Genomic DNA, 22855 nt, shown 5'->3' with positions numbered 1-22855 from the left:
GCCGAAGCATTGCGTAAATCCGATTGGTACCCCAGGCGCTCGCAAACCGTGCTAACGAAACCGAACGGGTTGTCAGCGAATCGTTTGGTGAAGTCACGGTCCGCTACAGCGCTGGGAAGCGTGACTTTTGGGTCGGGAGCCAACCTGTAGGTTGTCTTGGCGAGCGAGCATCTACTGGCGGGTCGCTTCCGCAAAGATGTGATCACATTTTTCCTGCTCCCTGGCGTGTACGCCAGACGCTTGCGTTGCGACGAGCTCAGCTTGTGGGACGCGAGAGGCAGAGTTCGTAGCTGGGTTCGCACGAATAAATACAGCAGCTTACGCTAACATACGTTGCCTCATCGAGGCGCCAACTATCGGCGCTCATTAGCGTCATGACGCACTACTTCGCGTCACCTCTTTGAATGGAGAAGTTAAGAGGCAAGGTCATGAGGCGCATTCGTACAACTGCGCGGGCTTTACTTCATGGCCCAGCTGGCAGAGCGTTTCACAGCTTCCGTTGTGGAGAGTGAACGTGGGGTCGAATCCTAGCGGCGCCGCGTCAATTGGGGTCGACTCCTAGCGCCACCGCGTCAATTAAGAATTTTCTCGTGATGTCATTACCATGACGCATATCACGTAGGTGAGGTGTGTGTCATCATGATGATCATCACCAACAGCCCAACTGCGCCCAATGCGGAGAAAAGGCCTCTCCCGTTAATTTACAATTATCCTGGTCCTGTTCGAACTGCGACCAATTAGTCCCCGCCAACTTCTTGCCCTCATTTGGCCCTCTAACGTCCTGCCGCCCCCTGCCACGCTTGCCTTGAGGTATGTGCACCTTTGCATAAAACACTTTCGTGCTAAAAAGATCGTCCGAAGACCACGGTGCACCTGCCTGCGGATCGCGCCAACAGCCATGACGCGCCTGTGACGCTCCCGCCAGCCGCGGCTTCTTTCTCTGGCCAGCCACGCAGCTGGAGAACTGGTCGAGCTGGGCTGCAAACGCTTCACGCATTTTCTTCCCCGTGCGCGCGTAGAGCATGCGCGCAGACTTGCTCCCGAGCTGCTGACCGTCTGGCCGCCCTGTTGCCGGCTACAACGCCGCGTCAATGGTACACCGCTCATTGATTTCGGTTTCAAAACCGCCGATGCTTGCTGATCGCTTGCGGTGTCTATGCGCATATTTCAGCTGTTGTATTTTGCACCTTGGTTTCTTTTTCAGCAGACTATACGGAAATAGTGTTCTCACTTGGTCAAAAATTTGAGTGCAGTTGGCCTTTAAGGTTCTATTTAAATCTGAGACCCCAATTTGGAGGGGCCATGAAGAAAAAATTAATCTGTGTAATTTCAAAGAACTGGGTTTCTGTACCTCACTCTGCTTCATTCCAGCGAAGAAAGGCGTGTTGCAACAAAAAAATACTAGAGTTATTTGAAACTTTAATTTCGCGGTGCAGTGAAGTGTCAAGGGCTGAAGTGACATGATATGGGCCAGAAGTAAAATTTTTTATCCTTGTAATACCTGCAGGTTACCATTCAAGTGACGCAATCAAACACAGCTAGATGTACCTTACTATTTCCCTGTCACGTGTCTTAGCGGTGGTTTAAGTCAATGGCTGAAACACTAATCTGTGACGTCACTGAAAAGTTGCCAGATAGTGGTTAGGGAGACGACGCTGCTTCGCATGTTTTCTTTAATATGGCCGTTAATTATTTGAAGTTTGCAATAAAATTGGTGTCATTGTTATTGGGACAAACAGCCTCTTTAAAGAGCGCAATTTTTGTTTATTTTCATGGCCACCTAAAGGCAGTGCAGACATGCGTTTCACCTGTTACAGCCACATAGAACAACGTAACGGAGGAGCAATAATCACCGCCGGTTTGTAAGAAATTGACTTTATGACCGCAGATATTTTTACCAAAACCACTATACACAGTTTTCTGATTCGCCAAAGAAGAACTTAAGGTTCTAAAAAATTTAGTGCCTCTTGTGTTAAAACTTCACGTTTTTTTTTCTCCATCAGAATTTCACTGCACTTGAAGATCCGTTGGTTGTGCTTGTGGACGCTTCCCAATCCCGCGGTGTGGCCACGACGGGCTTTCATAAGGGTGTGATGCTAGCAATCTGGTGCCCTTAGAGCTCCGGTAATCACGGAAGACTTAGGGCGTTTGCCTGCAGTAAAAAAAAGATATGTACATAAAAACTGAAGGGTGTATTGGAGAAGAATAAACACTCACCGAGCATTCAAAATACGCAACAATCAATATTGTTCAGTGTCTTTAAACATTGGTATTTATTCCATTTGTTAGAACATTGCAATTATCTTGCTTTAAAATTCTACCAGGTAACATAAAAGATGCGGCGTCACGTGTTTGCCCTACCTAAATTCCGTAATCTCTTCCTTTGCAACCTATTATCATGGTAACAATTTTTCGTTGGCTAATTAAACGAAACAATTCGGGTCTGTCTGTCTGTCTGTCTGTCTGTCTGTCTGTCTGTTTGTCACTTGATCCAATTGTTTGATTTCCGGCCAAGAAATAGCCGCGTATTTACTCGCATAGCTGCAAATAAACTCCTGCTGTGGCTCTTGAGCGCCTGCATTCTTCAGCGCAAAAGAGGCCTCGAGCATATATAAAGAAAAGTAAAAATAAATATCCCAGACAACAAACGCTCTTTCAAGCTGTTTCCAAAAAAAACTCATCAGAAGAGGGACACGCAGTTTAAGTAGGTACCACGGCTGCGCTGTGAAGTTTTTTCAATGCCTAGTCGATTGGAGCATGGTGGCAGAAACGATCGCAGGTGTTCTGGCCAGTTACGTCATCACACCAAAGCGTGTTGCCACCAGAAGATCAAAAAATATAAATTTCGGGTAATTAATCCGCCGAAGCTTTACTACGGACATGAGGCACGCCATAGTGGAAGTATCCGGGAGAATTTCGTACAGCGTAGGACCTTTAACGTGCGCTGAATCCTCGATACAATGGTGTTTATGTGAAAACGGGTGCCGAGGCCGGAATCGGACCAGCGTCTTTCGGCTTAGCAGCGTAACGCCGTATACGGCGTTACACGCAGCGGTGGCTCAGTCGGTATACCGACTGAGCCACCGCTGCGTGTTTGCCGTCGTAACTTATGCTGGCACCAACATTGGGTGACTAACTAAAACATGTATGTCGAAAAGGATTACCTCCAGTCTCTCTGAAGTCGAGGGAGGCTTATATTATAAGCATGAAAGAACTAAACCCCTATATATGTTTTAATCACAAACGTTTTGAACATACTTAACAATGTTTCGATGGTTCTGACACTGTTGCAAGCTCGGTGCGGCGAACGACAAATGGCGCCATGCGGCCTACTTAAAAATCGCGCTAAGAATAAGTACGGATGTCGTCCAAGAGAGAAGTCAAGTAAGAATACTCGTCGGGGTGCCAAACAAATATAACCAATTAACCAATTCTTAACCAATATTTAGCCCACCAACAAAACGCCCAACCATGAGAAAGGCAAGAAAAATAGAAAAAGAACAGATAAGCCTCATGCAGCCACTGATCATGAGCCCAATATTGCAGACCCTGCTACGGTACCACGAATTCACCCATACCAGAGTGAGTGATAGAAGCCCTGCCATCAGGACAAGATATGAGGCAGTCCTCAACCTCGCAATTTTCTCTTTTCCAGGCGTGGAAAGGCAAAAAGAATTAAATAAAGTTGTAAATGTCAACTGGTCTCACAGGAAATGACGTGGCATGCATGCATTAATAAAAAATCAATTTAAAACGGAAGATGAGAAACAATGACGGCGAATCCGGTTGTACGAGCATGGAGCAGCAACAAGGAAAATATAGATTGCCAAAGACGAGGCTTATGCCACAGCATTTCAGGTTGTATGGTGTCACTGGCAAAAGAGAAATGAAAAGGGAAACATTACAAAACACAAAGGCTGGCTTCCGTGATGCTCATGAAATGTTGCTTATGGGACTTGTAGATGTAAATAAGGGCTTCAAATGCATGCATGTTTTCATTTCTTTGAGTGCAAAAAAAGTACTACTACATGAATGCGCTGCCGTATCAATGAGTCAAAAGTACTGCAACAACCATAAAATATATTCCGTATTTGCCTAATTCCTCGCAAGCTTGAGCATGTAAAATTCAGGGCACACCAAAGCCATATTAAACATTACACCACCCTGCACCTGAAATAAAGTATTTTATAATAGGAGAACGAAGTACAGTGGGTAAAACGCTTGTCTATAACAGCGATTTCAACTTCAACCAGCCACATCCGAAAACTGCCGAAACATATGCGTTCCAAACATGTCGGAGGCAAAAGCGAAGGTCTAAGACTTCAGAATTCCGCAGTAGTTTTATTCAAATCCCGCTCCGGCGGGGCTGGAGAGGGCTGAGAGTACGAAAGCTGTGTTATAGACAAGCCTTTTACCGGCTGTACATCGTCATAGAGGTTTAATATAGCTCACTCCATAGGAAAAATGTTAAGTGTGACCGCAGTTAGGAATTTTTATTCGCGGAGCCTTTGTGTTTTAGGCTGACTTGAGGTAGCTGTTTCACAAAATATACAGCAACAATGGCGCTGCCACAGATGTTTCTCTTCTCTGTACTGCAGGCATACTAAGATTTTTTCACGATGGCCGTTTGTAGCCTTTTTCATGAGGGCTCATTTGCGCAACAGCTCATCGCGAACCAGGGTTTCTAGTTGAACATTTTCGTTATGGAAGTCTGGCGGGGTCTACCATACGGAAAAGTGGCCAACGTGTTGATTTGTAATCGCTTAGCTAGCTAAATGTTTTGGATTTTGCCATCTCCCGAAAATATTGCATTGCGCGTACTCGTGTTGTCTGCAGCAGGGTTTCAGACGCAGCCGTTGTGTAACTTTGCTGTAACTGTTGGGCCACACTGGCTGTGACTCGAGAGAAACAGACCGGAGAAAAACAAGTAGGTCTAGCACAACTTTCATCACCATCGTTGTCTTCATAATTGTTCCCTGCAGAACAAAGCCATCTCTTATAGACTTACACCCACACTTTACCGGTAGTCTTGGAATCAATTCTTGGACAGCCCATTTCAATTTTTCATCTCTTCATCAACTTACCTTCCCCGTTTTGAGCGCAGCTGTTAAGCACTTGCTTTTCTGGTCGTGCGGCACCGTTAACCTTGTAATGATCGAAGGAACAAAGAGAACACCAAAGATTTATTTATTTATGTGTACCCTCAAGGCAGAAAGCCATTTCAGAGGGGAATGGGTCTACAAAGTTGTAAATAAAAGTGAGAAACCAACAAAAGCATTAGGCAGGTCAGTATAATCTTAAGTGACCCTGATTACGCAATGTTATCTAGTGCTGTAAGGAGCTGATGGTTGTCTTCGATTGCACCGGTCATTCCTGGAAGGCGGTTCCAATCTTGTGATGTCCGTGGAATTAATGACGTCCGCGGGATTGATGTTGCACTACATTGTTCCTACTTTTTATTTATGGTCAATACTAGAAGAAATATAGGGGTAGGGGTAGTTAAATCATTGTATCGGTAAAAATTATGGCAGTAAATTTTGTGAAACAGACGGAGGTTAAAGTGCTTGCGACGGTAAGCTAGAGAGGGTAACTGAAGAAAGTTTTCCATGGACATGACACTTGCCGTACGGGAGAGTTTGCTGTGAGTGTGTGCTGCGTTGCTTTGCACGAGTTGAAGTGCTGTCACCAGATTGTGGCGGCTCGCCAACCAATATGATAGTGCATATTTTACTTAAGAACTAACCAACTATTTTTATACAGGTAAAACTGGATTTAACAAACCTCAATATAACGAATTCCTGAATTTAACAACGTAATTCAATTCCCCATTGCATTCAATTGCCTTGTCAATTCCTGAAACCCATGTGTTCGCAAACTCTATGCAAGGAAGGCGTCGCGACGGTGGACCTTGATGCAACGATGTCGCTACGCTGATGAGGCATTGTTTTTCGCACTTTTGCTGAAAAATTGTTTGGAGAAATGCACTTAGTTAGCGAGCTTTGCCTGCACCGAAAACTAGGGGCGTGTTCACTCTAATTGTGGTCCATTGCATTCAATATAATAAACCTCGAGGTCCTCCGGCCGCCAAGCCGTCGTGCCAGAACGGAGGGGACACGTCTCATAAGAATGAGGGCTTTAATGAGCAAGAGCGTGTGCCACTGCTTCGTCAGAGCTGATGAAACTGATGATGATGCAGCGTCGCCTGCTACAGCGCATTAAATGAAGAAGTTCCAAAACTCTTTCGGGGCTACAGATAGCGCAAGTGGACAACAGTTGAATTGTCTTTTCAGATCGGATGAATTTCTTGCGCTACTATTGACAAATGTATTAGACCGACTAAGCATCGTAGATTGTTACTAGACATAGGCGAGCAATATCCAGCACCTCTCGCGAACTTGGATCAGGGTGTCTCGTACTCTTCCATGGAGGACCTATGCGTAGGCGTGCTAAGTCACGACAGATGTTAGGTTCTCCATTTGTTCCTTCGTGCAGGTGCGGTCTACTCGTTGTGTCAATGTTTATCACGAGCTGGTCATGTTTTCGTAATTTTTTTGAAGAACTATGGAGCCGCATCCTCGAAACACTAAGGCTATCCCCTAGGTCAAGGCTTCTCTTCCCCGGGAAAACCTCTTGTCCCCTGTACATCGGTTCGACTGCTTTTTCAAACTGTGTCATCAGCATTTCGGTGTCCGAGATTTGCTCGTTATTGCATTTTACCCCGATCCTCCCAAATTCCGATGGACGGCTATGAGCTTCCAATTTCTCGTTGTCTTCCACGCACGTTTGGAGCGCGACAGCGTTAACAGTGATTGAAATTTTCTCCTAATGGCAGCGGGCTTTGAACCATCCAGCCCAAAAACGTTTTCAGTGCTTAGAGTGTCGGGGATACTGCTTTGACCTTGCCTGTAAAAAGATCCCGGTACTGATCTGAGCCAATCACGATCGATATTTGGTGTCGCCGTACTGCTATGCGCAGAGTTCCGGTGCGTCCAAGCGCATTCTGTCCATACTGTTGATGACTTGGTCGTCTGGTATGGGAATATAGAGGGTTGTATATTTCGTCAATTTCAAGTGCTTCAATTAAACGTGCTTCTCTTATAGCTGTGAACAGGCGTACTTTTCTGAAGGTTGTTGTCTCCTTTGGACGTCTGAAGATACGAGCAGTCAATGTTTCCTCTTCTAAAAACCTCGCATCCTAGTTTCTTGGACGCCTCTGCTTTGATGAAACTGCCGTGGCTTCCACCGTCGAAAGAATCCGGTGGCGTCTCGAGGATGCGGGGCCTGCTGCTATTGCAGTCAAAGTTTGAAGAAGATGTTTAAGCCCAGTTTGTGGAGACAATAGGCTGAGGGGTGTAGAGGTAAAGGTGTAGCTGTTCAGGGCGCCTGACGTGCACATGGTGGTTGCATGTTTCCGTGTACTCTTGTCGCATCACAGTCGACCTCGGCAGTCCTTGGACAAGTGCCCTTGATTCAGGCATCGGAAGCATCGACCTTCCTTGGTGAGCAGCTGCTTCTTTCGTGTGATGCCGAAGTCTTCGCAGTCGCAGGTATCTGATCGTTCCGTCGTGGTCTGGCAGAACAAGCAGCGCAGAGGACTGTTTGCAGAGATTTGCAAAGCTGACACTCTGTACGCATTACGATGTCGTTGCCTAGGCGGGTATTACAGTGTCACAGAGACGTCTGGGGTTCTTACTCCTGTACTGGGCTCCACGGCCTGTCGACACTGAACTTGATGGTCGACGAACTCGAGAAGCTGCTGAAACCCTTGTTCCGGCTATGTCGTCTGCTGGTGTCTGTCAACTGGTGCTTGAGTTGAGATGAATGTCGTTGTTGAAGGCGTCAGTAGGCTGAAGCGTTGGGAAAACTTCAGAACCATGTCGCATGGCAATACTCTGAAGAGGATCTCCCGTAGTATTAGGCTGTAATAAGCGGGACTAGTGCCCAGTGCCTGATACTGCCTACGTGTACTTGGACCTCGTAGAATGGCTGTCGAAGCTGATGTACATCCTTAGACGACGAAACTCGTTTCAAGTCGAGAAAGCTTATGAGGTGGTCTTGTACGATGAGCCTTTCGTCACCCAAGCGCTTTGTTAAAATGTCGATGGCGTCTTTGTAATACTCCTGGCTGGCCTGGAATCCGGAGATGGCCGATGCGGAAGCTCCGGTCTGGAGCGTGTTGAGGCTGTGCTAAGGTTATCGTTGTTGCCCACAGCCGACGCGAACTGCATCCAGAAATGTCTTCAATTCTTCGGGTTTTCGTCGAGCTTTGCAAGGTCAAGCTGAGGCAACTTAGCCTTGCTCGGGATCTCATTGTGGTAACTCGGCTGTATTGTGGGTCTACAGGCTAGAGAGTGTTGCAACCTGTAGCGCAGGGCCGGTGCCGTATTCTAGACCTTTTCTCCCTATTTGCCTGCGTCTGAGGTCTCACCGTCGACCAGGTCGTCTGGTGCCTGTCCAATAGCTCGTCGAGATTCTTTATATGTAGGTGAAGCACCTCGATTCGTTAAAGCAGCGCGCTCACCTCGGCCGCCTAACGTCTTGGTTGCCCTTGCTGTGCCCCTTCCGCTTCTGTTATTACGCCGTCCAGTTGTGAGCGGAGGCTCTGGTGACTTCGGAGTAGCTTTTTGAAGGTGGTCAGCTGGCGGCCGGGGATTCTGGGGCCGAGGTACCCGGCGTCGCGTTCGTTCACAGGCAAGAGGGGCTCCGTGCGTCGATGAGGTTGGCCTTGTCTTGAGATCGCGGTTTTCGGCACCATGTTATGGACCTCGATGTCCTTCGACTGGAAAGCCCCAGTGAGAGAGAGGAAAGTACACGTCTAGTAAAAATGAGGGTTTTAATAGGACCGGCTGCGGGTGCAGCGAGATGGCGTGCAACCGGTTCGTCCGGGCTGATGAAAGTGATGATGATGCAGCGTCGTCTGCTACAGCGCATAAAGGGAAGAATTTCCAACAGTATGCGGTTAGCCAGAGTTCCGCGACTCATTTTCGGTAGCCGACGCGGCGCCTGTTTTCCCGTTACAGTAAAGCCGGCTTTCAGGGATGTGCCCCAAACTCTTCTTCCGTTTGTGCGAGGTCAGCAGCTGCAGTTGCCTGACGCAGAAACAGGTGCAGCCTCCATGTGATGTAATTGAGATACCCAATAAACGTTTTTACAACCAGCGCCCTTCAGCTGACAGCGCACGCACACGCTGGCTTCGGCCCGCCGCTTCAACCGGCGTGGCAGCTGCTGCCTTTGTCATAGGCAAACTGCAGCTACAAGTCACCACTCCCTCCTAAGTACGTGTCGCAATAAATTTTATTTCTCTCTCTCTCTCCTTGATTTGATTGATTGATTTGATTGATTGATTGATTGTAGGGTTTAGCGCGCCGACGCAGCGCAGGCGATGAGGCGCGCCGTAGTGGAGGGCTCCGGAATAATTTTGACCACCTGGGGATCTTTAACGTGCGCCGAAATCTCGTACACGCGGGCGTTTTTGCTTTTCGCCTCCATCAGAAAAGCGGCCGCAGCGGCCGGGAATCGAACCCGCGACCTCGTGCTCAGCAGCGGAACGCCTTAGCCACTGAGCCACCACGGCTGGTCTCTCTCTTTCATTGACGCGTGACGAGTGCCTTTTCTTAATATTGCAGCTGGGCATGCAACTCGGTTTCCCTAGGGGAATTGTATATAGAAACACTACCGCTGCTATTGGTAAGGCTGGCCGACCACGCGTAGCCATGCCTGGAGTCTGTGAAAATAACCGCGACGGTGTGGCGCTGACGCCCCGATCACTTCACCTTTAGCCCTTTTATTTTTGTTTTGGTCTCGGTTGCTGCGACTCGGCACATACCAACGTTCGCATCGCCAACCAAGAAACATATTAGGTGGAATTTCCTTTGCGACTCGTTTATTGGCTACTTCTTTCATTATAAATACGCAAATTACTGATGGATAAATGAGTACCAGTATATAGCATACGTATTCAGGTCACTAACACATTCCTTAGGCCCGTATATTGTCCGCTATATTCGCCAAGATTTGTTGGTGTAGGAGATGCGTGGGTCTCGCATTCCTGGAGTCGCAGAAAGAAACCCCGAACTAATGCAACCAACTTGCTCTAAACCCCATTTACTCCATTTCGATATGTTAGGCCATGTGCTTTCATCTTTCCATAACCGGAAACCGGTGATCAGCGCGTGATCCGTCGTGAAAGACGTCGGGCAAAGTATCTCTTCGGAACCCCTTTAGGTCGGACTGCAAAACACCTGCAGACGCGTCACACCAGGAACCCTTCAAGAAGAAAACACAAAGCGTTAGATGTTGGGTGCAAAAAATGTCCCGTCTAGGCCGATTTATCCACGCACACCATAGCCTGTTGGCACTGGGGAGTACACAGTTTCCCTGTAAGATGCTTTTGCAATTTAATTAGATTGGAGCTAAGTCTCCACGGCGGCCCCGCAATGCGCTACTACCATTTTTCTACTACTATTTTTTTCGCTTTGCACATGGTAGAGCAAAAGTTGTTGTGATTGTGCTTTTTGCCGTAGCGCATACTAAAGAAATGGAGTGCAACACAACCCCACCACTGGCACTGGGGAGTACACAGTTTCCCTGTAAGATGCTTTTGCAATTTAATTAGATTGGAGCTAAGTCTCCACGGCGGCACCGCAATGCGCTACTACCATTTTTCTACTACTATTTTTTTTCGCTTTGCACATGGTAGAGCAAAAGTTGTCGTTGTGATTGTGCTTTTTGCCGTGGCGCATACTAAAGAAATGGAGTGCAACACAACCCCACCACTCATATCTATGCCTAACAATCCAATTCAACTCGCCAACCTTCATCGTATCTCGCTCCATCAGGTGTTGGTAAACTATTTAAAAGCTTGGTTCCCACCCCTCACCACTCATAATGAAGACATCGATGTGCTTTCGTTCACGGCTATGAAGTCAATATCGCCTTCAGATGAATTAAGTAGCTAATGGGCCCGTTTTACAAAAAAGACAGACTTCCCTGAAGAAGAGACTGTTGATGAAAAAGGAAAATGTACATATAAACACGTTTGACAAGACTATCAAAACCATAAACTCGGAACATAGTAATTCTATATTCGCTAACGTGTTGCCAGTCTTAAGTATTTAAGCACATGAGCTGACTTAAGTACCTCAAGAAATATTTTACCGACCCATAATGTTGGGGCCAAGAATGTTGTGAGATGAGTTCCACTCCTGGAGTCGGCGACTTGTTTTATCTGCAGAGAAAATTGACTTCATAGCCGTGAATGGAAGCTGAGCCTGGTGTGAGGAAGCAGATTGAATTTTTCAATGTGAGGGGTGAGGGGGTGGGAACTGAGCTTTTATATAGTTTACCAAGACCGGAGGGAGCGAGTTAGGGTGAAGGCTGGCGATTTGAATTGGTTTGTTAGGCTTGGGTATGAGTGACGTGGTTGCGTCGCGCCACTGCCGAAGCCGGGTGCCATTTGTTTAGTTAAGATGGAAAAAGCAATTGAAATTGCCAGAGAAGCATTGTTCAAATGGCGGATAGTCGTATTGTCGATTTGGTAATGACATGTGTTGTATTTTAGCGTGGGACAATTGAAGGTTGTGTTAGCTTGATTTATTGTGAATGGAGTGTTTAGAGCAGGTTTTGGACCGCTGGTGTCCTCTGCGTGGCAGAAAGGAGAGCCTATGTGCATGGGGCCGGAAAAGGTGGTCTTCAGCTCGTCTAGTAGAAGATCGTTGCAGTGAGGAGACTATGAAGCAGACGGTAGGTTCAAGGGGAAGGTAGGTTCGAGGGGAAGAAGAGAGCGAGGAGATGCCACCTTCTTTTAGTAATCAGTGTGCTCTGGAGTTCGTTGTTCCAGTCGGCCCAGCTTTATTTTGAGGAGGGTGTCCGTGTAGACAGCGGCTTGTTGACTCACGCCAGAACATCCGTGTTTGAGAGATCGATTGGGTTTTTGACAGGGCAATCTGCGAACAAGGCGCGGGGTGGTATGTGACAATCCAGGCCACCCAGATTCAGCGCCACTAGTTCCTGTCCACTGGTTTGCTTTGGAACAGTCTTGCGATTATCATGAGCCTGTTTTAACACGGCGCTCCTTCTTGTTCTTAGTTGCTCGGAGTTAAAGTCATGAGCTTTCGCAGAGTGGCCTGGGTTTGAGCCGCAGTGTTTCTATTTTTTCTCAAGACCAACTATATTTTACTACACCGTGTTCTCTAGGATCAATCGTTCGCAGTCTTTTTATGAATTTGTGTAGTTTGCTCACATTTGGTCGGATGAGCCCCAGGGCACGTGTACTAGTTCTGCAATTTTTCTAACACGGCATGATAAGGACACGCGCGGGGGCATGTGCAGGAGGCCAGGTTTGCTGGTTACACGCCCCGGCCAGCCTTACATAGATAGGGATGATGTGAGGAAGCTAAAGGATTGTCCATGGTAGGGAAATACTCTTGGTAGCTTTCTTGACAGCCGTGATTAGTTTAAAAGCCCTATCATACATGGCAGTAATAGCGTCGGAGGAATGATGGGGACCTTTGTGAAACGTGGCTGTAAGTTCACCAATGCGAGGTTTGAATTTTAGGCGGGCAATACAGATACGGATGATAGGATGACCACTGCGAAGGTGTCTTCGAGGCAATTCTACTGGAGGCAGTACATGCTCTGCGAAAAGGTAAACTAGAGATAAGTGTCTCGTTATTATCTGTTTCACGGGCGTTTATGGTTTATGGCTTTGCAGAGAATGTGAGCGTTCTGCTGAGTAGCGTGGGTTATGATGGATTTTTTGTTTGCTCAAGGGTAGCCCTAGGCATGTCGGGAAACCTTGAAATTGCTTAAATCAATGGAGGTATCGATGGAGCAGGTGCGAATAGCATTGCAAATGATGCAATCGATAGTCGTATGGCACGAGTCTTGTTTGTATAATTGATATTTTTTTGTATAAAAAGAATAATTATGAACACAATGGCGCAACTGAAAGTCAGCTCCATTAAACCTTTTATTTGGAACACTTGTAGAAAAATATGGCTGTAAACAAACAAACTGATGTGATACGTGTTGCTTAGGGCTCTTTGCCGGCAGGTCTAAAGCATATATATTTAGAAAGCATGTTTTTTTATAAAACGTAAAATGGCAGGTGTCATAAGCCCTCACTGTAACGTCACTAATCTAGTGGTTATATTTGTTTCTGCGGGCAATAGTAGAAATAGACATTCTACTTATCCAAGAAGATTACCGGCATTCAGCCATTAAATGGCGCCATTTGAGTACACGTGCCGGTTTCGCTTGGCCTAACTTTTAGTTAATTTTAAGAGCCGCATTTAAATGCTGGGTACGAATACGTTGGTTTCACCTATTACAGCTACACAGCGCTATTGACGTAACATAAGATCTATAATCACAGCCAGTGTTATTGATTGGATTATCCCACTAGACTTTTTCCGTAAAGGATACGATACACAGTTACAAGTATTGCGAAAAATCTTTCTTTTATAGAATAATCACTGTATCTTTGTTTAAAGTTAACTTTTATTTCCTCTAGGTCTGTGCCGCGGTTCTTGAAGAAGAGTAGGTTGTTTTTTGGGGAGGATTGCCGCTCAGCAGGGTGGGCGGGACGGTTTTTCCTATTGGCGTGGTGCTAACACGCTGGGGCTGTAGGAGCCGCTGTAGTGATAGTGGGTGTAGGGAGTTTGCCTGCAATAGGAGAAACAGATATAAAAGAGCACAATTATGGCATGAGGGAGAACAAACACTCACCAAAAATTGAAGTACACAATCATGTAATTGCTCCAGCTGTTATGCTCCTTGGTATTTATTTTTCTCAATTCATGCACTTGTACGGCAATAGTAGTTAGCTTGCATCCAAACTATCTTCAGTTACGTCAAAGATGCGGCGTCACGACCCTGCTCTACATAAATGAGGTAATTTCTTCAATTCACCTCTTATATATGGCAACAATGGTTTGCGGGCGACTTAAACAATAAAAAATGATGGTAGATCATACTAACACGCAAGACTTGAAGGTATCGAAGCTGTACTTAACCTTCACGACCATCACGATGGTTTACTTCCACCACTGCAGCCGATTTGCTTCTTCTTCACTGCAGTGGGGCAACAATCTTAACTCCATCTTTGTTCGTATAATGGCGAAGAACAAGTAAATTTACGGTGCCGAACAAACGAAGGGAACGCGCACACTTAAACTAGGCGACCGAAGGTGCAATGTGTATCCAATCACGTGTTCTGCGCCGAGAAGGAGGCGTGATTCCCCTCTCCACAATCCCAGCGAAGTGACCAAGCCGTAAGACTATTGTGTGTTAACGCGCGGTCGTACTCGGAAAAAGAAGAGGTGGAGCGCGCATTTGCTGAGTACAATAAGGCACGGTTTGCTTGCAGGGAAACGGACTTATAAAAATTGAAGCGAGATTTGATCGGTGCGTTGTCACGCTTGGATCACGAAACAAAGGAATAATTCCAACAACCCTTCTCGACCGAGGAAGTTAAGTGTGCCATCGAAAACCGGAATCCCGGCAAGTCACCGGGTCCTTACGGGCTTCGTTCGGCGTTTTATAAACATCTGAAATATTTGATATCTCCCGTTTTTGCCGACTTGTAGAATCAAGCCTACGAAATTGAGGCGCTTCCTCCAACTTTTTCTACCTCCCATAGAATACTATTTCGGAAAACAGACGACAAGCAAAAATTACGGGATGTTAAAGCATGCCGACCAATCTCGCTAACAAACGTTCATTACAAAATGTTTATTAAGGTTCTGGAAAAAAAGTTACAAATGGTAATCCAGAAAATTTTAGGTCCACACCAGACGTGAGGCATCAGGGGTCGTAACGTATTTACGAATATCCACAAGGCGAGGTGCGTGCTTGAATGTTGCGATGCAATGCGCTCGGGAGTGGCGATTCTCCAGCTCGACCTGGAGAAAGCCTTTGACTGCGTCTCTCACAAGATCCTGTTTCATGTTTTAGAGCACATCTACCTTGGTTCTGTCATTGGACGCGGAGTGGCGCTGGAATACCGGAAATGCACTACACAATTGATAATTAATAGGAAATTGGAAGCGGTCATCGAGGTGCAGCGGTCGGTGCGCCATGGCTACCATATCAGCCCTTCATTGATTTGTATATACATTGAAGCGCTGTGCCTAAACATTATTCATAAGGGTAAAATAAGCGGATTTAAATTACAGGAGACAAAGGTCAAACTTCTCACCTATGAGGACGACATTGCCGTTGTTTGTTCGAACAAAGAAAGCCTGATATTCACCGTGGAAACAGTGAACCATTTTGGGGGGGTCACGGGGAGTCTGGTAAATTGGGGAAAATGCACGGTAAATGGAAGGCAACGCCAGCGATCTTTCCATATTTAACTTGGGTAACCACCCCAGTAAAGTACTTAGGAACCCCTCTTGAATACTATCGCGACAGTGAGCTCTACTGGCGGGGGCTGGTGCAAACACTGAAAGAGAAAGCGAAAAAAGTTAAAGCAACTGGGATGTCAGTGTTCACGAGAGCTACGGCTTGTAATCTTTTCTTCGTGGCAAAGCTTTGGTCTGCTATGCAAGTGCTGCATTGTTCGCGTTTGAATGTCCAGAAGCTACCTCGCGTATTTGCTGTTTTTGTGTGGGGGTCAACGTGGGAGAGGAGCAGTAGCACGAATTTGTTTCGACGAGTCCATGACGACGGTTTATGACTGACTGACTTGTTCGTACGGCAACTCGTAAACTAATTATCGTTTCTGCGTGATGCAGAGGGAGGACCATTTTCTACGCACTGTAATGCAAGTTTGGTTAATGCGTGCTTTGCGAGCATTGGTGGTTTCTTTAAGATGCACGCCAGGTGGTGTTCATGCATAGTTTAAAGAAATTGATTTGTCATTCCGAGTTTTAGCAATGCGTTTTGCAATGCAATATCTGGCCTATGTAACCAGGAGAAAATTATAGAATGATGCATGCGACGTAGTCTTCCCAGTGACACTGCATAGAGCTCTGTATAGCAATGGTCCTGAACAAGAAGTGTTAAAACGAGTGAATCGAATGGAAGTGCCACCTCAGGCAAAGACTTTGTTGTTTCAATTGCACAATGGTACACTTTCAGTTGCAACTTAGATGAAAGAAAGGTGGCTTACAGTGCTATGGGGAACCAACTGCCCTATTTGGAAACAACCCGAAACTGTGGAGCATGTCTTTCTTCATTTTCGGGCCGCAGTATTCCTTTGGGAAGCCCTCTAACAGTCACTCCAGAGAAAGATTTTCCACTTAGCGCATACGGCATACCTTTTGTGTGCATTGATAGAGGATGGTGTGCCATTGCGCCTTAATAACAAGAAATATTACTTTGTCTAGTCGTGTTTCTAGCGCTGTTTTATAAGTTAGTTATGTACCAACTGGCCCACCTTCAATCTGTGTTGCAGTCATTTCACAGTATCGTGTTGTTGGGCCTGTACACCATTTGGCGTTCGCGCATGACTTGGTACCATTGTTATGTACACGCGCGACCAACGAGACAGTATTTTAGGAAAAGTGTGTCATAGTTCGTTGAAGTTGAGAGAGCGAAGAACTCTCCACCAGAGTGGTTGCCAAAAATTGTACGCCTGACTACGCTCAGGGAAATTTAAATGATAACACCGGCCCTGGTGTTGGCCACCTGGGCAGGTGTTGCCATTTAAATTTCCCTTACTGGCATTACTGCTCGATGCGCCGCTCGAGTCCGCACACTCGCCGCCGTCCGTGTAGCACCGGTCACTGCCCCTACAACTGCTGCAGCGAATGCTCTTCTGCCGTCTGGATACTCTGCCGCATCCACAAACACAGCACTACTGTCTTTGGCATGGAGATCGATGAGCGCCTTGGCCCTCGCCGCCCGCCGCTCCTTGTTGAACTCGGGGTTCATATTTCTTGGCACAGGACATACCCGCAACCGTCTGCTAATTGCTTCTGGTACATGCACGTCTGTATTCTCGGGTCCCCTTCCTTTGGCTCCAGGCCTAGGTCACGCAGCACTTGTCTACCCGTTCTTGTTTCCGATAGCCGCACGAGCTGGGCGGTCCTCTGCGCCTCGGCGATTTCTTCCAACGTGTTATGCACTCCCAGGGCCAGGAACTTTTCGGTGCTTGTGCAGTCTAGAAGTCCGAGTGCTGCCTTGTACGCTCTGCGTATGAGCGCGTTGATCTTCGTACGCTCGCATTGCCTCCAGTTGTGGAAAGCAGCAACGTACGTAATGTGGAAGTGGCCATTGCCCTAGCCATCGCCGACCCCGCGTGCACGACTGTGCTCTGTGATTCTAGGACGGCAGTGAAAAACTACGCCAGAGGAAGAGTGTGTGGTGAAGCCGCACGTGTGTTGCGTGCGGCCGATCTCGCGAGTGAAAGTAGGTGTGTTGCGATTAAGTGGTTTCCGGCGCACATGGGCAGTGATGTCTCGGATCGCGGCAACGCAAACCACAACGAGACGGCGAACGCGGCGGCGCGAGGATTAACCAACCGTGCCGCTGCTACTGCGGTCGACCCGACGTGGTGGTGGGAAACCAAGCACAGGATGACATCTTACAATGAAATCGTGAAGTGGTACAGACTAGATAGAAGGACTATGCCACCACCTCATCCGGGCTTGACCCGTGAGGAAGCAGTAATATATCGATAACTACAGACAGGGTCGTTACTCACCCCGGTTCTGCTGAAGCACATATGCCCGAGTGTTTATGTAAGTGACCTTTGTTGTGTGTGCCGAAAGGAGAGAGCCACTGCGGCTCACATCCTTTGGGACTGTGCCAAGAACCCGCAGCAAGCTACAACGATGACAACGATCCCGCCGCGGCTCGAGGCCGCAATGCGTTGCTACGATCAAGAAGTCCAAGCCCAGGCCGTCCAACAGATCTCGGCGGCCCTCGAAAGGCAACGACCGAGCGAAACCGGAGGGAGGCTGCCACCCCAAAACAGGGGCAGGCGCAGTCGACCAAAGGGAGTAGTGAGGCCGCGGCCGGAGTAGAGGCGCCAACAGCCGGGAAGACGTCATGGCCGCGTCACGGTGACGCCTTCCTTACATAGGAGGGCTAATCGTTCTGCAGGCATTTTCAATAAAGTTGCTTCGCTCGCTCGCTACTGGCATTACTGTGTTTTTTTGTCATTAAACCTGGTACCTGGGGTTGCTGTCCGCGATTGGCAATAAAGAAAAAAAAGCGTTCGTAGTCGAGTGGGGAAGAAGGCTCACCGTAACTTCGTTGATCTGGCACACGCAGGTTCGAATCGTACCGGAGTTGGCGTTCGCTTCTATTTGTAGGGTTATACGCAGTTTCGTAAAACGCCGAAATCAAAGATTTGCTAACCGGCTATGCTGTGAATAAAATTCTGCCTCCCTGCATGCCACCTGAATAAATAACTTGATATCCTCCCACAAAATGTTCGCCTATCCATTTGCCTCGACGCAATTGAACTGTTGTCATCACTGTAGATTGTTTGCATTGTTCAGCGCAAACAAACTATTAGGCCTAATGAAGAAAAAATATAGGTAAATAAAAGAAACTACTAGTGCTCCATAAAGCTGTTCACATGAAAACACAAACAAAAAATTCAGAAAAAGACGGGTGCCATCCCAACGGGAGGTACGTGAGCCGTATGAACTCCAGAAACTTCCGTCCCACACAACTCAATCGCATTCATCATTGAATAACGGAGATCGGCGGTGGAGAGCGTTAGAGATTTTAGTGAATGACGGGGGAAGGTGGTATGTGTAAAGGCCGCAGAAGGCAACCTGTCTTTTTTACATGTGCGACAATGTGGCAGATATGTATTGGCTGATCTTTCTAGTACTTTTACTGCCCTAGACAATTTAAACCCTGTGCAATCGTTGCAAGTATATATATATATATATATATATATATATATATATATATATATATATATATATATATATATCATCATCATCATCATCACCAGCCTATCTACGCCCACTGCAGGGCAAAGGCCTCTCCCATTATTCTCCAATTACCTCGGTCCTGTGCCAACTGTGACCAATTTATCCCCGCAAACTTCTTGATCTCATCTGCCCATCTAACTTTCTGCCGCCCCCTGCAACGCTTGCCTTCTCTAGGGATCCACTCTGTTACTCTTAATGACCAGCGGTTATCTTGCCTTCGCATTACATGTCCTGCCCACGTCCATTTCTTCTTCTTAATTTCTACTAATATGTCTTTAACACCAGTTTGCTCTCTGACCCACTCCGCTCTCTTCTTGTCCCTTAATGCTACACCTATCATTTTCCGCTCCATTGCCCGCTGAGTCGTTCTCAATTTAAGTTGAACCCTCTTAGTGAGCCTCCACGTTTCTGCCCCGTAGGTGAGTACCGGTAAGATGCAGCTGTCATACACTTTCTTCTTTAGCGAAAATGGTAGGCTGCTATTCATTATCTGAGAATGTCTGCCGTATGCACCCCACCCCATTCTGATCCTTCTAATTATCTCTGCCTCATGGTTGGGATCCGGGGTCACAACTTGGCCTAAGTAGATATATTCGCTTACCACTTCCACTGCCTCGCCACCTATCTCAAACTGCTGTGCTGTCCCGATGTTATTGATCATTACTTTAGTTTTCTGCATATTAATTTTCAGGCCCACGGTTCTACTCTGTTCGCCCAGTGCGGAAAGCATGCTTTGCAATTCGTCCCCCGAGTTACTTAGCAAGGCAACGTCATCAGCAAATCTGAGGTTACTGAGGTATTCTCCATTAACCCTTACTCCCACCTGTTCCCAATCCAACGTTCTGAATACTTCTTGTAAGCATGCTGTGAATAACATTGGAGAGATTGTGTCTCCTTGTCTGACACCCTTCCTTATAGGTATTTTACTGCTCTCCCTATGGAGGATGATGGTAGCTGTAGACCCACTGTAGATATCCTCTAGTATTCTTACATAATGCTCATCTACCCCCTGGTTCCGTAATGCCTGAATGACTGCTAGGGTTTCGACCGAGTCAAATGCTGTCTCATAATCTATGAAGGCTATATATAGGGGTTCAGTATACTCAGCGCACTTCTCTATCACCTGATTGATCGTGTGAATATGGTCCATTGTTGAATAACCTTTACGGAACCCTGCTTGTTCTTTAGGTTGACTGAAATCTAAGGTTGCAGAGATTCGGTTAGCGATTACCTTGGTAAATACCTTGTAGACGACTGACAGTAAGCTGATCGGCCTGTAATTTTTCAAGTCCTTCATGTCGCCTTTCTTATGGATTAGGATGATGCTCGCGTTCTTCCAATATTCCGGTACCATTGCGGTCATTAGGCATTGCGTATACAGGTTTGCCAGTTTTTCAAGTACAATTTCTCCGCCATCCTTCAAGAGGTCTGCTGTTATCTGATCCTCCCCAGGTGCTTTGCCCCCTTTCATTTCTTTCAAAGCCTTCCTTACTTCTTCGGTCGTTACTGGTGGGATGTCTATCTCCTCTGAACTGCTGTCTCGTTCGGCATTATCCTGTATGTCCTGGCTACTGTACAGATCCCTATAGAACTCCTCAGCCACTGTGACTATTTTATCCCTATTTGTGATGACATTGCCTTGCTTATCCTTAAGTGCATACATCTGATTTTTCCCCACGCCAAGACGTCTCTTCACTGCTTTCAGGCTACCTCCATTCTTTACAGCGTATTCGATCCTCCCCATATTATACTTCCGTATGTCAGCTGTCTTACGCTTATTGATTAACTTCGAGAGCTCGGCTAGTTCTATTCTGTCAGCTGCGGTAGAGTTTCTCATGGTTTGACGTTTCCTGATTAGATCTTTCGTCTCCTGTGAAAGTTTACCAGTATCCTGTCTAGCCATAGTGCCCCCGACTTCTATTGCACACTCCGTGATGATGCGTGAAAGGTTGTCGCTGGCTTCCTGGGTCGTAGGCTCGGCTTCCTCGTTAAGGGCGGAATATCGGTTCTGCAGCGCGATCCTGAATTCTTCTACTTTACGTGTTACTGTTAGTTCGTTTATCGGCTTCTTTCGTACTAGCTTGTTGCGGTCCCTCCTCAAATCTAGCCTAATTCGAGATCTTACCATACGGTGGTCACTACACCTTACCCTTCCGAGCACTTCCACATCCTGCACGACGCCCGGGTTATCGCATAATATGAAGTCTATTTCATTTTTGTGCTCCCCATTCGGGCTCCTCCAGGTCCACTTCCGACTCTCCCGTTTACAGAAGAAGGTATTCATTATGCGGAGGTTATTCCGTTCTGCAAACTCAACTAGTAGGTCCCCCCTGCTATTTCTACAGCCCAGACCAAAGTTCCCAACTGCCTTGTCTCCAGCCTGATGCTTACCTACTTTAGCATTGAAGTCCCCCATAACTACGGTATACTGTGTTTTTACTTTAGCCATTGCCGATTCCAAATCTTCATAGAAGCGTTCCACTACTTGGTCGTCGTAGCTGGATGTGGGCGCGTAGCCCTGTACCACCTTGAGCTTGTACCTCTTATTGAGCCTAATTACAAGACCTGCTGCCCGTTCGTTAATGCTATAGTATTCGTCTATGTTGCCAGCTATGCTTTTATTGACTAGAAATCCCACTCCCAGTTCTCTTCTGTCCTCTAGACCACGGTAACATAGGACGTGTCCATTTTTCAGCACCGTAAAGGCTTCGCCTGCCCTCCTAACCTCGCTAAGCCCTATTACATCCCATTTAATGCCCTCTAGTTCCTCGAACAACACCTCGAGACTTGCTTCGCTAGATAAGGTTCGTGCGTTAAACGTTGCCAGGTTCAGATTCCATTGGCGGCCTGTCCGGATCCAGGGATTCTTAGCACCCTCTACTGCGTCACAGGTCTGACCGCCGCCGTGGTCAGTTGCTTCGCAGCCGCTGGGGACTGAGGGCCGAGGGTTAGTTGGCGTATTCATGGGAGGTTGTGGCCGTTACTACACCAGGGTGGCCAATCCTATATATATATATATATATATATATATATATATATATATACGGTAAGTAGAGACAGAGACACAACAGAAAAACATTTAAAAAAATAAGTGTAGAGTGTGCTGAAGTTTCAAGAAGAGGAGTTCCTTTCTTCACAATACAGCATGGTGAAAGTGTACAATGGGATCATAGCTTGTGGGAAATAAAAAAAAAATAGAGAAGAGGAAGAGGGAAAAAAGATAATAGGAAATCACAGTCACGCGGTACGAACATGAGTAAAAAGAACAAAAAAAGGAACAGGACAAAAAATTTTAACAAGGTAAGTCCCCTTTCTCCCCTGGCAACCAGGAGATAAAGAGAGTGGTGAAATCAAGATATGCCCTAGCAGGCATTTGTCATGGGCATAAAAAAAAGATAACAAAGAATTCACAGCCATCTGGTATGAACATGTTAAAGAAGCACGAAGGAAAAGAGATTAACAAGGTACTTGCGATTTTCAGCGTGTCGTGGCAACTGAGGGGAAGAAAGTGGTCAAAAGAAGAGATGCTTATGCGCGCGTATGGCGCACATCTGGCGCATCCATTCTAAGAATCAGAGTCAGGTGATTGAAACATGAAAGAGTAATATACCTGGCTTCTGGTGGTGGGAAGAAAGGGTAGCGCGCACAAACGCTGTCAGACAGGAATTTTCGATAGGAAATGAGAGTACATTCCTATACACAGAGCACCGAAAAGCAGAATAAAAAGGATGAAGAAAAAGAGAGAGGGTCAAACAAGTCATCCAAAAAAAGATAACAGAAGGCAGGTCCACGTGCACGACGAGCACCTGGCGTTACACATCTGGTAGGCACATGGTACCAGTTCAGGGAACGTGCAGGCGGGCAACCATGACTATTTTAAAAGAGCAATACAAAAAACTAGTGGGAGAGGAAAGCAATCACACAGGCTCGCGTGCACAAATCGATTACAAGGTGAG

The 22855-nt window shown here is 46.7% G+C and overlaps 1 protein-coding gene across 1 annotated transcript in view; it reads right to left on the bottom strand.

Annotated features, from left to right (window-relative positions):
- Nucleotides 1-13095: 13095 nt before the first annotated feature.
- The window catches only part of LOC144139131 (uncharacterized), a 59830-nt gene continuing 50070 nt past the window's right edge, over nt 13096-22855 (bottom strand). The window contains exon 11 of the mRNA XM_077671585.1: nt 13096-13665. Within this exon, the coding sequence (XP_077527711.1) occupies nt 13610-13665 (56 nt within the window). The 3' untranslated portion in view covers nt 13096-13609. The remainder of the gene's footprint in view (nt 13666-22855) is intronic.

This window comes from Haemaphysalis longicornis, unplaced genomic scaffold, assembly GCF_048455015.1.
Source record: "Haemaphysalis longicornis isolate Haplotype H1 unplaced genomic scaffold, Haemaphysalis longicornis Haplotype H1 scaffold_5, whole genome shotgun sequence".
In the NCBI taxonomy this organism is placed as follows: Eukaryota; Metazoa; Arthropoda; class Arachnida; order Ixodida; family Ixodidae; genus Haemaphysalis; species Haemaphysalis longicornis.
The sequence above is the reverse complement of the archived record's forward strand: the minus strand, read 5'-3'. Positions and strand labels throughout refer to the sequence as shown.